The 16650-nt window shown below is 40.8% G+C and overlaps 1 protein-coding gene and 1 long non-coding RNA gene across 3 annotated transcripts in view; one reads left to right on the forward strand and one right to left on the reverse strand.

The window, feature by feature from the left end:
* The window catches only part of LOC309863660, an 86645-nt gene that overhangs the window by 32300 nt on the left and 37695 nt on the right, over positions 1-16650 (reverse strand). For both annotated transcript variants that reach the window (XR_014311164.1, XR_014311165.1), the window contains exon 2: positions 11666-11759. This is a non-coding gene — a long non-coding RNA (uncharacterized lncRNA). The remainder of the gene's footprint in view (positions 1-11665; positions 11760-16650) is intronic.
* On the forward strand, positions 10535-12815 carry LOC309863656 (fibroblast growth factor-binding protein 1-like). Its single transcript, XM_082728729.1, has 2 exons — positions 10535-10639; positions 11683-12815. The coding sequence occupies exon 2, from the start codon at positions 11703-11705 to the stop codon at positions 12462-12464; it is 762 nt and encodes a 253-aa protein (XP_082584855.1). The 5' UTR covers positions 10535-10639; positions 11683-11702; the 3' UTR covers positions 12465-12815.

Consider the following 16650-nt stretch of genomic DNA (forward strand, 5'->3'; position numbering starts at 1 on the left):
TACATAACTATAAGTCCCCCTTAAGACAGGATGGAGCTAAACTTGAGCGCCCTGGTGTATTCGACACAAAGGAGGGGGAGACTTCCTCTGTTCTCACTCCCTCACCAGATGCCTTTGTGATGAAGGAGGTGGCCCCTCCCACAGAGGGTTGGCTACTTGAGAAGCCCCTTGAGATTACTTAAGTGAACAGCACTGAATATTCATAGCTATGTACAAGGTACAACTGACCATTAGCTGTGAGCTCAGTGAAATGTTGTTGCTTTCTATATCTTAACTAGGATGTCCCTGATAAAGGACTGAACCATACAAACAACACACTTGGTCAAACATCATCTTAGCACTGGAAGCCTTGGCCAATAAGCCTTGTTATAAATAGTTGGTCCATTCCATAAAAATTGTCCCTTTCAGAGTAAAGAAGTCTAACGAGCTCTTTTCTCACTGATACCCAAAATATCAATTTGGGAGGGAGACAAACCATTGGAGACTCGTAATCTCACAAAACAAACTTAGGGTTGCTGGGGGGTGTGGGGATAGGGATGGGGTGGCTGGGTTATGGAGATTGGGGAGGGTATGTGCTATGGTGAGTGCTGTGAAATGTGTAAGCCTGATGATTCACAGACCTGTGCCCCTGAGGCAAATAATATATTATATCTTAATAAAAATAATAAAATAAAATATTTATTAAAAAAAGAAACAAAGATATTAGAGATATTACTGGAAATGAAGATAATAGTATCTGCTATTATCACAAGATATTGTGATGATTAAATGAGATAATGAATTTAAAGTCCTTTCACAACTCCTGGCACATAATCAATAAAAATTTCTTGTAATTAGAAAAAAAATCATGCTTCTATGTATACTAAGGTCACAATATAAAGTTGTGCCAGGACATTCTGCATTCCCTTCAGAGTTACAGGCATTACAAAGAGTAACCAAGACACATATTTCATTTCTCAGAATACACAATGCTGGGCTCCTGGAAGAGTTATTCAATACAATTGTTATGTTCCTGACAGTTCCCAGGTAACCAATGTAATTTAGAGACACTTCTCAAAACTGGTTTTAATATTCCAGTACAGCAAATGAACCTCTAAAAGAGCTCCTATTTTGCCCCAGACCTTAATCTATTTTAATGAATTTTCTATCTTGACCGCATCTCTTTAGATCTGGAGACTACAGTGAGGACCATATTTTTCTGAAACCCATAAATCATACTTTGTCCCAAAGTTAGGTGGCTGCTCATTAGACATAAGACTGACAGGAACTTATACGTCTAACAAAAACAAAAGTGGTTAATGCAACTGCACACCTTCTATAGACCATTCTTATTACTCCTGGTTTAGGTGTTTCCCTTGCTTTATAATCCAGATGTGTAAATAAAGAAAAAAATAAGCCATTTTTTTTTCAACCAAACATGGTAAATGCTTAGAACCACCTCAGTTCAAGTGAATTCCCACCTGGAAAGGATACCCCTGTCCTACAACCCAGATGACATCACCTGGCCCAAGAGCTTATCCCTGGAAATGGCATTGTCCCAGTTGCCATCTCACCTTGGACTCCAATCCAACCTCTGTGCCAGAGACAACTTCATTTCAGTCTGAAATTTCTGCCCCAGCAATGCCCATGGACTGCCTCTCTTAAGGTTATGAATTGGACATAGGACACGTTTTGCTTTTCTTCTTTTGATATTAGGAACTGTGTCGTTTCTGAGCTCATATGCTTAGCTCATGATCCTCGCATACTCCTTGCTCTCTTACAAAATAACCCGCCCACACACACTCCCATGTCTAAAGGGAAATCTGATAGAGGCTACTAATATCTGTGTCATTCAATAAATTAGTGAAAATTAATTGCCGTCCCTGGGAGACACCTGCTTGACAGCCTAACCACCTGACCCACTGGGTACAGGACTACCCAATCTTCAATGCCCTTTCCTACTATCCCCTACTAGCTTAGCACCACTGCATCCTCCCTTGGTTTCCAATCATGACCACCATATGAGTTCTTCCTCGTAGTTACACACAATACCATTAATCTTTAACATATACTCTTTACTAACTTATCAGTTCATATCCTCTCCACTGCCATTAGTGCCCTCAGAGACACCTCACTATTGAGGCTTGGGCTTCCTCTTATACCTCCTGGAATCCCTGGGCCACTTTTGAAAGGGATATGATGGCCAAGGGCCAGTTATCAAAAGATGACTGCTGGACTGCCATCCTGACCCAAAAATGCACCAAGATATTATTGTCAAATTCACACTTTTAATAGCTCCTGATTCCACCAAGGTATCGTTAGAGACCTCCCAAAACTCCAGACCTATTTTTTTTTATTATGCCATATAACAAAAAACCTATTTATGGGGTGGCCTAGAAGGACTCCATATGCCTCTACTTGTGTTCCTCTATACTATTTCCATAATAAAATGTCTTCTTTCCTTTTGAGGGCAACTTGTGCCCTGCTCCTTAAGTCTCCATGAGCATCACACCAAGATTTCCTTAATATGATGTCAAAATATCAGAGGACAGATTGAATTAATTGTGTTTTTAATAGTCTGTATTTTATGAAGTTTTGATATCTTGGAGGACCTTACAAACTTGAGGAGAGACTTCCCCTCCCAGGGTTAATTAATTGCTAATATAGCAACTGGGAAATATCTCTCATGTGCAAGTTAAGCAGCTCCTTTATCAAAAGCAAGGTGAACTCTCACATAGCAAACTGCTATTCTTCTAGTCTAAATCCACCCAAGGCAAAGCACCAGACAATAGGTACACCTGTAGGTCCCAATGCTCACTGAAATTATTTAGCATGGCGAATTCAAAACTGTTTATGTTGCCCTGCTTCACCTTTCCTCTGGAAACCACAGTAAAAGCTCTGGCTCATGGGACGCCTGGGTGGCTCAGTGGGTTAAGCCACTGCCTTCAGCTCGGGTCAAGATCCCAGAGTCCTGGGATCGAGTCCCACATGGGCTCCTTGCTCGGCAGGGAGCCTGCTTCTCTCTCTGCCTCTGCCAGCCTCTCTGCCTGCTTGTGTGCTCTCTCTCTCTCCCTCTCTCTGACAAATAAATAAATGAAATATTAAAAAAAAAAAAAAAAAGCTCTGGCTCAAACTTTCCCCTTCCTCTTGATTCTGCTTCCTGACCAAACAAGTCGCTTCCTTATGTGGCCCTGCATGGTATGACATGCCCTCTTCTCTTGGGAAATGTAAGTTATAAATTCTTCTTTCAATGGCATTATCTTCTCCTACAGTCACTTACTCAACCTCATAAATTAAAATCCCAAAGGTAAAATTTGAGAAACTCCTCCTACACAAACTTTACCTTCCATGAGTTATAAAAAAAAAAAAAACTTCTAACAAATTTTCAACCTTGTTTTTGTTGTTTTCAGTTTTTTCCTATTATTACAATCAGAATAATCTGATAAACGCAAAATCCAATTTGATCTCACAAATATGTACTAAATGTTTTCTAAGCTTCATGTTCGAGCTCAGGGCTAGAGATATCACTACCCAAGACAATGATAGTGGCAAGTACATGAATGAACCACAGCAAGGTGAAAAATCAACTGTAATAATGATGAAGTCTGTGAAAAATTTAAGAGAACTAAGATAAAAACCATAATGAATCTGTCAAGACCAGTGGGACTTGGAGAATTTGCCAGGTAGATAAGGATGGAATGGAGTTTTACGCAAAGATAACAGTTTGGCAGAGGTAATGTGTCCTGAAACAACCTGACATGTGAGAAGAAGAGTGGACAGTAAGCTAGAGCCCAAGGTCATATGTGTATAGTTTACTGGGTATTGACCTTGAAGCTAACTGGGATCAAAAAGGGAAAGGCCACAGATGTTAGACTCAGAAAAGTGGATATTCTTCTCTAAGCAGATTTGAAAAAAAAAAAAAATTATAGGCTTGAGGCTAGGAAGTGACAAGATGTCACCACTACAGGAATTATCACGTAGCGACCTGTAGACTAAGCTGACAGTCTTGAGAGTAGGAGGCAAATCACATTCATCTTGCATTCTCCATCATGACTAGTACAGCACTTTACATAGAATTATTCCTGAGTAATGATTGAATAAATACTGTTCTTGTTCCTCCAGCTGAGTGTCTCTTAACTGACTGGCTCTTAACCAGTCTCAGACTCTTAAGAAATTCTCCCTGCCTCTGGCTAGGTTAGATTTCCCCATCCAGATCACCCCAGCTTTCCCTCCAGTATAGCAATCACTCCTATATTGTCATGATTAATATCCTTGCCTTTCCCCCCTATTATCTAACATCATTTTGATGAAGAGGACCATGTATGTCATCTTTAACTGTATTCTAGTCAATGACAGGGAAAGCCTGGGACATTAGGTGCTCTTCGGGTGAAGAGAAGAATGAGTGAATGACAGGATGAGTGAATGACAGAATGGGTGAATGACAGGATGAGTGAATGACAGAATGAGTGAATGACTGAGCCGCAGAATGAAGAACATCTGGTTAGAGGTCAGCCCTGTTCTTCCTGGAACCAAACAGGACCAGCATGTGAAAGTGTTTTGTTCTCTGGGCATAGGTGCCATTTGCTCTAGGTGCCTCACAGGCCTTTCCAGACCTGTTTTATGACACTTTTCTTCTAAATACCTTCACCTTTCCATGTGATGGAGCAGCAATTCATTTGCTCGTAGACATGGTGACTCACACAGCAATAACACAGAGAAAGGGCAGTTTAAGTTCTCACTTTGCCAACTTTCCAGGATGTAAACTGGCACTCTTTGTGAAAAAAAGAAAAAATATATTAGAGACTGCAAATTCAAAAGAGAGACTCTCTAGGACCTAGGTCTCTAGGACCTTCTTCTGTCCCCAAGATAATGAGGTGGCAAATGTGCATACATGTTCATACCCGTATGTGATGTATGTATGTGTGTGTATGTGTGTATAGGCGCACAGTCATCTGTGTACTTCAGAAATTTTATCCAAAAGGACAAGACTTCTTTGTAAGATGTTTAAGATATTTTAGAGTGATTTTCTTTAAAAATAGAATAGGGTATGAAGAACACAAAGAGGATGAATGAACTTACCTTGTATGAAAAATTTGTTATAAAACACTAAGAAAACTTTTAAAGAACACGTAAAACATTCAAACAGCTTTATTACCTGAGGAAAAAAGCCCCTGTTATTATTGGGTTGATCTATTAAAAGTTGCTGATCCTCTGCCATTTTTACTTACCACATTTTGGGGGGTTTAATTTAATACAAAACCATGAGTTCATTTTAAGATGGATTCAGAATAAGAACCAAGTTTTGCACATGGCTTCAAACAAAATGGGCACAATATTATGGAGTGTGACATAGGGCATTCCTTTAAGATAACTAAACTTTAACATATTTTTAATTTGCACTAATACTGAATGTTGTCCCATCAACTCTCTGCTGTCCATTATTTTTCTTAAGTAAAATTTTAGCAGTATGCATCATCTGGTTCCCTGAATGGGAATTCTGAAATCTCATGGCTGATGAGACTTTAAATTTGGGATGCCAGTACTGTTCTGTAGGTTAAAGATGAGTGTTTTTTGTCACCTAATTAGACTTCAGCTGATGTTATTTAGCCAAATTTCTTCTTTTCTGACAATGAATAAGTTTTCAAAGCACATGATTTGACCCAACAAATTAATATCCCTTTGATGGAGCAATTCAACATTTTGTCTGAACATGAGGTCACTGTTGAAAAAAGGACTGGTTCTCTACCAGTTTTGGCCTGGTATTATTGCATGGTTAAGGCTCAGCTAAGAATAAAATCTCACCCAGGGATAGAACAGTGACTGCACCTGCAGCCCACAAGGTCAAGGAACAATATTGCAGTAACAAATACATAAGAGTAAAAAATAAAATCAGCTTTTCAACTTGAAACCCCCTGCCACCAACCAGATTGCATAAGACATGCATTCAACAAACAGCCTTAACCTGTAGATGGTCACCAATTATGTTCAGACTTTATGGAACCCCCAATGGAAACCTGATATCCATCACTTGAATATTTGATGAAGAAAAGAAAGACATAACCTTGGTCTGGTCATGATAAAAACACCACGCAAACTCCAAAAGGGACACAGACTCAAAACACCTGCCCAGTCCTCCTGAAAACTCTCAAGTCATCAGAAACAAGGAAAAATGGGAAACATCACAGGCAAGAGGAACCTAAAGAGTTATGAGTCCTCAATGTCACATGAAATCTTGACTGGTATCATCCATTAGGACATGAAAACTTACATTCTTACCCAAATCTCCACATGAAGGTTTGTAACAGCTTATTCATAATTGCCAAAACATATCAGAAGAAACTGGTATATTCTTTAGTATTCTTTGGATAAACTGCGGTACATCCAGAAAGTGAAATATTATTCTGTGCTAAAAAGAAATGAGCTATCAAGCCATGAAAACTCATGGTGGAAACTTAAAATCTTATTACTGAGTGAGAAAAACCAATCTGAGAAGAATAAATTCTATATGATTCCAACTACATGGAATTCGTCAAAGACAAAACTATGAAGACAATATAAAGATTGGTGATTAGCAGAGATTGGGTGGAGGAGGTATAAATATGTGGCACACAGTGGATTTTTAGGGCAGTGAAACTACTCTTTATAATGCTATAATTGTGGAAATATGTCATTATACATTTGCCAAAATACACAAATTGTACACCAAGAGTGAACTATTATGGAAACTGTGGACTATGGGTAATTATAATGTGTCAAGGAAAGTTCATCAACCATAATGATTGTACCCCTGCAATGTAGGATGGTGGCAGTGTGAGTAGGTGTATCAGAGAGCAACAGGATACATATATGGTAATTCTCTGGGAATTCTGCTGGGAACTAAAAACTACTCTTCAAAATAAGGTCTATTAGTGACTAGTACCTAGAACATTAGGTAAAAAGTATGGAGGGCAGGGCGCCTGGGTGGCTCAGTGGGTTAAGCCGCTGCCTCCGGCTCAAGTCATGATCCCAGGGTCCTGGGATCGAGTCCCGCATCGGACTCTCTGCTCAGCAGGGAGCCTGCTTCCCCCCCCTCTCTCTCTGCCTGCCTCTCTGCCTGCATATGATCTCTCTGTCAAACAAATAAATAAAATCTTAAAAAAAAAGTATGGAGGGCTGAACAAAATATGGAATCTAGTAATAATGTATCAGTGTTGATTCAATTGTTTTATAACTATAACACTATGATGGAAAAGACAGGTGATATGGAGACCTGGGTGGGATATGGGGCAAGAGAAAAAATTTATAATTATCTTGCAAGGCTTATAATATTCTTACATTTGAAAATGTATAAATTTGGAATGAGAAGAGAGAGAGTTTACAATTTATCAAAGTTTGGGCACGTTAATTTCTTTTTAATAAGAACATTGGAAGTGGCCTCCACTTAATTCTTCTCCAGTGGTGTGTCAGGCATGTCCTCAGCCTATCTGAGCCTCAGCTACATGTCTACACCATGAAAATCCAGCATGCACTTTTCTCTTCGGGCTTGTGTAGGAAAAAGTCAATGAGCCTTTACATACTCCTCCAGGAGGCAGTGACCTCCTTCATTCTTGGAGCATGAGGAAGCAGTGGGAAGCTGCTGTGGACAGCCTTACTAGGGTTCCAAACCTCTCCAGTTTCCTCAGGGCATTATAGTAGAATTGCATCATTTTCTCAGTCTACTGAAATGTGAAATAACACAGCCTCATCACAATGCTGGCACATATAAACACTAACTGGGAGTGATAATCTATTTCTCTCCATGAACATCCATGAAAGGATGGAGAACACAGGCAATAGTGAGGAGACCAGTGACACCAAAGGGGAAGAGATGACATATGAGCTGAATCTTGAAGCACAAGCAGGTGTGTGCCTGGCAAACTAGAACTGGAAGGACATTTCAAGTAAGGGTAGCAGCAGGATCAAAGACAGGAATGGATGAATGGATAAAGAAGATGTGGTATATATACACAATGGAATACTATGCGACCATCAAAAGAAATGAAATCTTGCCATTTGCGACGATGTGGATGGAACTAGAGGGTATCATGCTTAGTAAAATAAGTCAATCGGAGAAAGACAACTATCATATGATCTCCCTGATAAGAGGAAGTGGAAATGCAACATGGGGGGTTAAGGGGGTAGGAGAAGAATGAATGAAACAAGATGGGATTGGGAGGGAGACAAACCATAAGTGACTCTTAATCTCACTAAACAAACTGAGGGTTGTTGGGGGGAGGGGCGTTGGGAGAAGGGGAGTGGGGTTATGGACATTAGGGAGGGTATGTGCTTTGGTGAGTGCTGTGAAGTGTGTAAACCTGGTGATTCACATACCTGTACCCCTGGGGATAAAAATACATTATATGTTTATAAAAAATTTAAAAAATTAAAATTAAAAAAAAGACAGGAATGGAGCAAGCAAGTGTACCAAGTATTCAGGAAATGTTGAACAAGTGGTTTAGTGTGGCCTGATTAGAAGGTGAGTGTGTGTGTGTGTGTGTGTGTGTGTGTGTGTGTACATGAGTTTGGAATGACAGACTGAGCCAATAGGGAAAAAATTACACAACTTGGTCTAATATTGTGTCCCCTGCATGGAAAAGAACAATCAAGGCAGAAGTTGGGATGGGGTCACAGGAAGACTAAAGATCCATGCAAAGCCGCTGGGCGAAGTTCCATGTTCCCTAGCAAAATTTAGAGACAATTCTCAGAAAAGATCCTAAGGTCCATGTTTCCTTATAAATATGTTTCATATTCTGACCTACACTCCTCTTCCAGAGAACTTGTCTTCTTCTTGAAGATCAAGATGAATTTTTCATTTTGCAGGAGACCACTGTGGTCAATAGCTCCTTGGGAAACAAAGCAGTTTTATTTTGCCTATGTCTAAATAATTCCCCAAAATATCATATTGCCAGTGTGTGTTTATGCTCAATAAGGTGTTCAGGACAATGAGGATGGATCTTGGGGTGATCCTATTTTACAAAAAGCTTGGAGTTTAGAGGAAATAACCACATCTAATGAAATTCGTGAAGAAATCCCTTGAACCAGTCGATATCTATATCTCTGTGACCTTGGAATTCCCAAACAGGCTGGAAGAAGCCCACCATAGTTATGACTTTTGGTATCTTTATTGTGGGTCAGGACAATATTCTTTAAAACATTTTTATTAGATGCCAACTTAATTTCATATCCATACATCTGGATGTTACTCTATTTCTTAAAAGTACATCAAGTGTCTACTTTTATTTTTATAAATGTATATATGAAAAAAAATTCATGAGGTCTGAAAATGCTGACCCCCATGCCAACATGTTCTCAGTTATTCGATGCTGGGTGTTGACACTTAGTTTATCAGGACTGCCCAGTTTACCACAGTATCCACCATTTTTATTGTCCCTGTCCCAAAAACAAGGGTCAGTTGGCATTTACTTTCAGTCTGGTGCTATTGTTTCCTTATACTTGAGTTAAAAAGGAAAAAAAAATTCTTGTGCCCAAATATCATAAAAAGTGAGGCAACAAAATGTAGTGAAGTCCACATCTTTGTGAAATGAGTCTTCTTCAGTATGCTAGTTGTGAAAACCAAGCACGTCTATTTTTAATGAACACAACTTGAAACCTCATTATGAGCCAAATCTGTTCTGCTTCATTTTATGTGAACAATTTAGCCCCATAAAATATTTAGTATGAGCCCAAAATAAAGTATTACTGTTGTCAGCAATCTATAGATGAACAAATGGAGGTTCAGAGAGGTTAATTGGTTGGGGAAGCTCACACAACTAAAATGCCATCTCCAGAGTTCCATGTAGGTCATTCTAGTATAAGACTCTGCCTGTGGAAGGCTGACCAGAGGGAAGTCCTTGTGTGTGACCTGAAGGTGATTTCAGCAGAAATTCCCCAGACCAGGAATTCACTCTTTACCAGCCTTTCAGAGCCCATGGATTCTTCTGTCCACACAGTAACTTCAGGTGCCTCTGTGAAAATAGACTCGGAAACCAAGATGGCTTCCTCAGCTGCAGGCAATCATTCACAAACATTTCTTGAGAGAGACAGTAGGAATGATCAGACTACATGTGGGTAGTCCCAGTGTTCAAGTCTGGACTCCTCATCCTCTCAGCTTTGTGACCTTAAACAAGCCCTAAGTATAATAAGCTCCAATTTTCCATCTGTAAAATGATAGGAGTCCTGGTTACTGTATTGTGGGGTGGGTGTATTGGGAATTCAGGGAGAGCTAGTACAGGTCTTGGAAGCTATGACAGGTATTGCTATTATTTATAACTCTCCCTGTAGATATTGCTGCTGGGGTCCTCATCCCATCAAGAAGGGTCTTTGCAAGGCTGAGCTGTCCTCCTACCCTGACCACCGGGGGAAAGGGAAGGACTTGAAGGAAGCAGGTATAATGCCCTACATATACCTCCTCCCACAGGATTACACCAGTCACTTTCCCTGCAGTAACTGGCTTCCTCCCAAGGGGCCTGGCTGGGAGGAGTGTGATAAAGATAGACAGGGGTGTGTGTTATAAAATTCATCTGCCAGAGCTTCAATAAAAAGGAACTCCCTGCCTGCCACAGCAGATGAGATCGCTGTAAACCTGCAAGCTCACCTCACTCCCACATCTGAGATTACATTGGATCTGCATACTCCGAATAAGGTAAGAGTCTGGCTCTGTTACGAGTTTGATTCCCCACCTTTCTTCTCACTACTCTGAGGACTTCAAGATCCTATCAGGGGCCGTTCGGGCTGAGTTTCAATGCCATGAGGAACAACTAGGTCTTTACGTGTTGTACCTAGGCCCCCGTCCACCCTTCATTCAGGAGCCCACATACCTGTGACTGTCTATCTCCCTTTTTCAATTCTGAGGAAAGACCACAAACCCAGGATGGAAATACGTTCTGAACCATTTTCTGGGTCTGTCCCTTATACAAGCAAAATCTTTATTACTTTTAAAATGGAGCACTAATGGTATGAATCATCTTATCATGAACTATACCAAATGAAACCCTAAGTAGTTTGTAACTTTCTTATTTGTTGTCAATATTTCCAAAGGACAGAGTAAAGTTGAAATGCAAGAGGTGAGCAAAGTTGGTGGTATAAAAGCCAAAGAGATAAGTTCTAGCTCCTTTCCCATTTTGTCACTTGCCTAGTATGGGATATTGAACAATTCATTCACCAGTGTGAGCCTGAGCTGCTACATCTGTTACCTGGGGGTGATTTATTTTTACTTACCAGGAACAGGTCTTGAGTGGATTATGCAAGGGAGAATCAAATAGTGGTCAAGGTCATAGCATACAGCATGTGTTAAATAGAAGTGGTATCTCTTCTTTCACCATTTTTTTAAAAACTCTGGTCTAGTGCATGGTATAGAGTAGATATTCCATAAATGCTTGTTTAATGAGTAAATGAAGGAATGAGGGAGTGAGGGAGTGGGTGAGCAAACATAGGAGTAAAGGAGTAGTGAATGAGAATTTATTTGGCTCAGAGAGTGGTGGAAGTGTAAGAGGTTTTTGACATTCAGGACTCAATTCAAGCCAAAACATGAAGAGATGAGCTGCTGGTCTAATAATTCCAGGAGCCAGGATTCTTGATCTCACTTCCAAGCAAGGAGGCATATGTCAGTGTAGAGGGAGGGTTACCCTGCAGCTCTGTATTGCTGAACTATTGCCCAGCACTGACTCACCTGCTCTTGTCAAACAGGTTTCCACCAAGCTGAAGCCATGAGGATCCATAGCCTCACCCTGCTCTCCTTCCTCCTTCTGGTTGCTCAGGTGTCACTGGTGAAGGGCAAAAAGGAAGTAAAGAATAGACATGTCAGCAAAGGCACCAAATTGTCTACTCTGGGAGAGACCCAGATTGAGCCACACAAACGCCTGACCAAAGGCAAGTTTGTCACTCAAGACCATGCCAACTGCAGATGGGTGGTGACTGAGCAAGAAGAAGGCATCACCCTGAAGGTTGAGTGCACCCGAGAGGACACTAAATTTTCCTGTGTCTTTACTGGCAATCCAACTTCCTGCCTAGAGTCAAACAAAAAGAATGTCTATTGGAAACAAATAGGTCGGAACCTGCGCTCTCAGAAGGTAATCTGTGGGAATGCCAAAACCATCCTGAAAACCAGGGTGTGCAGAAAGAAGTTTCCAGAATCCAATCTCAAGCTGGTGAACTCCACTCTGATTCAGAATAAGAAACCCACCCAGGGGTTAATGGAGCCCTCTCCCAAGGAGCAGAGCAAAGTCAGTAAGGCCTTCCTCATGGAACCTAGCAAGGTCAAAGAGTTATCCCCAAAGGAGCAGAAAAAGGTCAAAGAGAATATCTCCTTGAGCTCAGTGGAGACTCAGACCATAGCTACCAAGGATCCAAAGTGTGTGGAGGACCCAGACTTGATAAACCAAACAAAGACGGCCCTGGACTACTGTGGGGAATCCTGGAGCTCTATCTGCCAATTCTTCATCACTATGGTCCAGGGAAGTTCATGCTAATGAGTCAAAAGAGAACAGAGTCCTTTGGGAGGTACTATGTCAAAGTCCTTCAGTATGCTGTCAAGCTCTCTGAGTAAAATGAACATTTGTGCTATGAGAGTGCAGTGGAATATGTAAACAGATTTTGTAACTTTTGTTTTTGTGGTTTGGAATTTACTTTATATTCATTTCCTTAAATTTTTATTTCAGAGATTGTTTACCTCAATGTATGTTTCCATGCCCCACATAGCTATGGGTATATGAACAGTGAGGACCATTCTTTGAGCTGAATGAGCCAGAGTGATGATTCCAGTGCAATGTACTTTCTGCTGAATTAACAAATTTAATAAAGCTCTGGGTATTTTTCAGAAATATGTTCAAGCATTTTTTGTTTCTTTATGTCTACTTTTAATGAACTCAAAATAGTCCCCATATCTGGGGGAAAAATATCTAAGTAATGACTCATCCTAAGTAATCCGCAATGTGACCCATTCCAAAATCTCTGTCTTAATCCTTTCATCCATTGGTCTGTGGTGTCTGATGCTTACTGCACTGTAATAATTAGGATCCCTGATTTCAGATGGGTCAAATAAGGCATGGTGTGATTAAAAAAACAAATCAGGGTCTCACAGATGGTAAGAAGGAAGGAAGGATTTGAACCAGAAGGTCTGTAAAACCAAGTCCACAAGCTAGAGGAACGCCCTCTACTGACTCAAGTCAGAGCGGGGCATCTCTTCTTGCTATATGTGAGACCCCTGATTTTTAAGGGTTCATTTTTGGCCTGGGGGAGAGAAGCTTGGTTAAGTACAGTGTCCTGTGATGAAAACCCCAGTGTAAACAGGAAAAGAAGATGGAAGCTGCTGGAAGAACTCTGGTTGAACTTCATGGAAGAGGTATTACTGGAGCTGGATTTTGGAAAGAATATTCTTAGGTAAGAAATGAGACAGAATGGAGACACTTTGGGCAGATGACAACATATGTCAAAGCAAAGATGTATAAAAAAATCCTAGAAGCTGGGAGAAACCAGGTGGCTGGAATATGGTGGGAAGTAGAGATGATACTACTGTTAGTCATTTACTTGTTAGTAAGAAGGATCTGAAAGTGTTTTTTTTTTTTTTTTCAAGAGTTGGGGAGAGAGGAGGTTGTGGTCCTAATGCCTTGTCACAATTTCATTAAGAGCAAAAAGCGAATAACAAAAGATGGTTGAAAAAAAAAATCACTCACTCACTTTAGAGTCTCTGTCAGTTGCAGAGAAGAATGGCAGGTAGCTTGGAAGAGAGACTATTTACACTCACCACATTACCAGGACCTACACTGAGAATTGTCAGTGGCCAATCCAAAGTGTGTCATTACTCACATTATGAACACTAACATTCATCCTCTCACTTGCCATGTGCCAGACACTGTGCTAAACTTTTTCTGTGGAGTCTGCATACATGCATTCATTCAACATGTAATTTATTAAGCACTGAACCTGCCAGACTCTGTTCTAGGTGCTGAAGATATATCTGTCCATAGTAGATGAGTGTATGGATGGCCAGCCCCCAGTGACCAGTGGTAATTTCCCAGTGGAAAATTGATGATAAAATCACAAACATACAAGAGATAGAGAGGGAAACTAAAGGAGGAAAAGGGGGTAACAGTAATGTAGTGTAACCAGTCTTAGATCAGATGGTCAGGAGAGGCTTCTCTGTGGAGGTGACTTCTGATTCTAGATATGCATGAAGAAGTAATCAAGCCTAGTAACTCTCTGAAATAGAGATGTTCCTAGCAGAGGGAACAGTCAGTTCTAATGCCCTGAAATTACTTTATATGGCAGACACTCTTCGAGGACTAGAAAATGGCAGCAAACAAAAAGAAAAAATATCCCTCTTCTCATGGTGTTTGTATTCCAATGACTGACTCAGGTTTTGCATGTTCAGGAACATCAAAGGTTACAGAACCATTGTAGGACAGGGGCCATGACCTGATTTGTGAGCCTTATCCCCATTTGCAAGAGAACTGAACCAACATCCCTGTCCATTCCAAGATTCTCTTAGCCATCTCATGTAAGGGACATTTTCCCTTAAGTTCTACACAGATTGTGAGCCCTATGGATCTCCCCTACTCATACATCTCAGTTCCTTGTAGTCCTGAAATAGGAAAAGACTGTTGAACACTTCCAGGGGTCATTAAATAATAACTCTGGTCTAACCTGAGTGACATAAACATTGAAGAACTGACCAGACTAGATTCAAAGACTTTCTAAGCTCACTCCCAGCCCATGAAATGGTACTTAGTTCACTGATGGTGTTTGGCCACTGGCAGAACTAGGAGGTTTGTTTCCAACATGGTGAAGTTTCCTAGACTCAAGCTAGAGGTTTGCCTCTGTTTTTTTCCCACTCAATATCTCTATGCTAATTATTTAATTCTTCTGAACTTCAAGAAGTTTATCTCAACAATAAGAACTGTGAAACCCACCTTGAAAGGCTGCTCTAAGACTCACATTGGTCAATAAATCTAGAGCACGTAGTGCCTCCCTGCTTGCACAGAAGGTGTTCAACTCAAGTGACTGTCTAAAGTCCAGCCACAGGGCCCGCTGTGGAGGAAGTTCAAAATTTCCTTAGGTAAACTCTTTAAAAAGTGAGAGGGGTTTTTCCCTAACACAATAACAAAGAAAAACAATAATTATGGAGAACCTGGCATATGCCAGTGACTTTGCCCCCTTCTCTTATATAATTCCCTCAATAATGCTGTCTATTAGGTGTTATCATTTTCATTTTCTAGATAAGGAAACTGAGGCCCAGAAAAGCTGAGCTACTTTCCAAGGTCACCAAGCTTGAAGTGGGAGAGCCTTAAAGTGAGAAACCCAGGGTCTGGAGGTCCTCCAGGCCTTTCTGTGTCTGAAGCTCATGATTTTCTTCACTTGATGAGAGAAGAGTGAAACTTGTGGTTTTATTTATTTTTATTTTTTTAAAGATTTTATTTATTTAATAGACAGAGATCACAAGTAGGCAGAGAAGCAGACAGAGAGACGGGGAGGGGGGGAGCAGGTTCCCCGCTGAGCAGAGAGCCTGATGCGGGACTTGATCCCAGGACACTGGGATCATGACCTGAGCTGAAGGCAGAGGCTTAACCCACTGAGCCACCCAGGCGCCCCAAACTTGTGGTTTTAGATGCAGACTAAATAAAAGTGAACAGGATGTCTCATACACTTCCATATTTACAGTCCCTTTCATGTCCTTCAAAAAGAAATCTCCAGAAGCTGAAAAGCTAAAAGCTTTAGCTTTTGTTCATGCTTAGCCTTCCTTCATAGTCACATCCCAAGGCAATGTTTTTTAAAACACAGTAAAAAACAAGTTTAAAAACACAACACAGATTTTATATTAGCTTCTATCCAACTTGGAACTCCATATTTTCTCTCTGGAGACTTTCTGAATATGAAGTGGAAGGGCCAGCTTGTGTGTGTGTGTGTGTGTGTGTGTGTGTGTGTGTGTGTGTGTCTGTCTGTCTGTGTCTGTGTGTGTGTAAGCATGCTTGAGATACAGTTACCCTTGATAGCAAGAGACAGGAAGATCTCAGGCAGGTAAGAGGTGCTTCAAGATGGCATGACTGCATCCCCTAAAGCAGCTCAGTAAAGGAATTTTCTTACGTTCCTCATAAAACTACCTCTCAGCTTTAAGAGGGCCTCCTCCCTGCCTGCAGCACTGTCTCTGTGTAGTAACTCACAACCATACTAGTGCCGACTTGAATCTCTGGAGTCCAGCCCATGTCACCTTGCCTCCTACCCATTCGCTTCTTCCCCTACCTCCCTCCTGAGCTGTTTTTGGCAGAACAAGGAAAGGAGGCAAAAGTGATTGGAACCACCAAAAGCAAGGGCAGCCATCATCTGTGGTACTGGTTCTCATAACACCACACATGCAGTACTCACCTTCAGATGTCTCACTCAGAAACACTTCATGAACAATATGCAAGAAAACATTCATTAGGAGCATTGCTGGATGTGGGGGAAATAAGAGCAAAGATGGTCTCCAACTCATCTATCGTAATAGCCCCAGTAACTGGGTCACAGGCCAGCATATAATGATTCTGAACAAATACTTATTGAGTTAATAAAAGAGGAGAGAAATCATGGAAGGGGCAAAGATTATGGGCTTCAGAGTATAGGAAGCTGGGTTTAAATTTTTAGTTATTTGACCTGAGATAAGTTACTTTTTTCTTATTCTCA

This window comes from Mustela nivalis, assembly GCF_964662115.1.
Source record: "Mustela nivalis genome assembly, chromosome: 4".
Lineage (NCBI taxonomy): Eukaryota > Metazoa > Chordata > Mammalia > Carnivora > Mustelidae > Mustela > Mustela nivalis.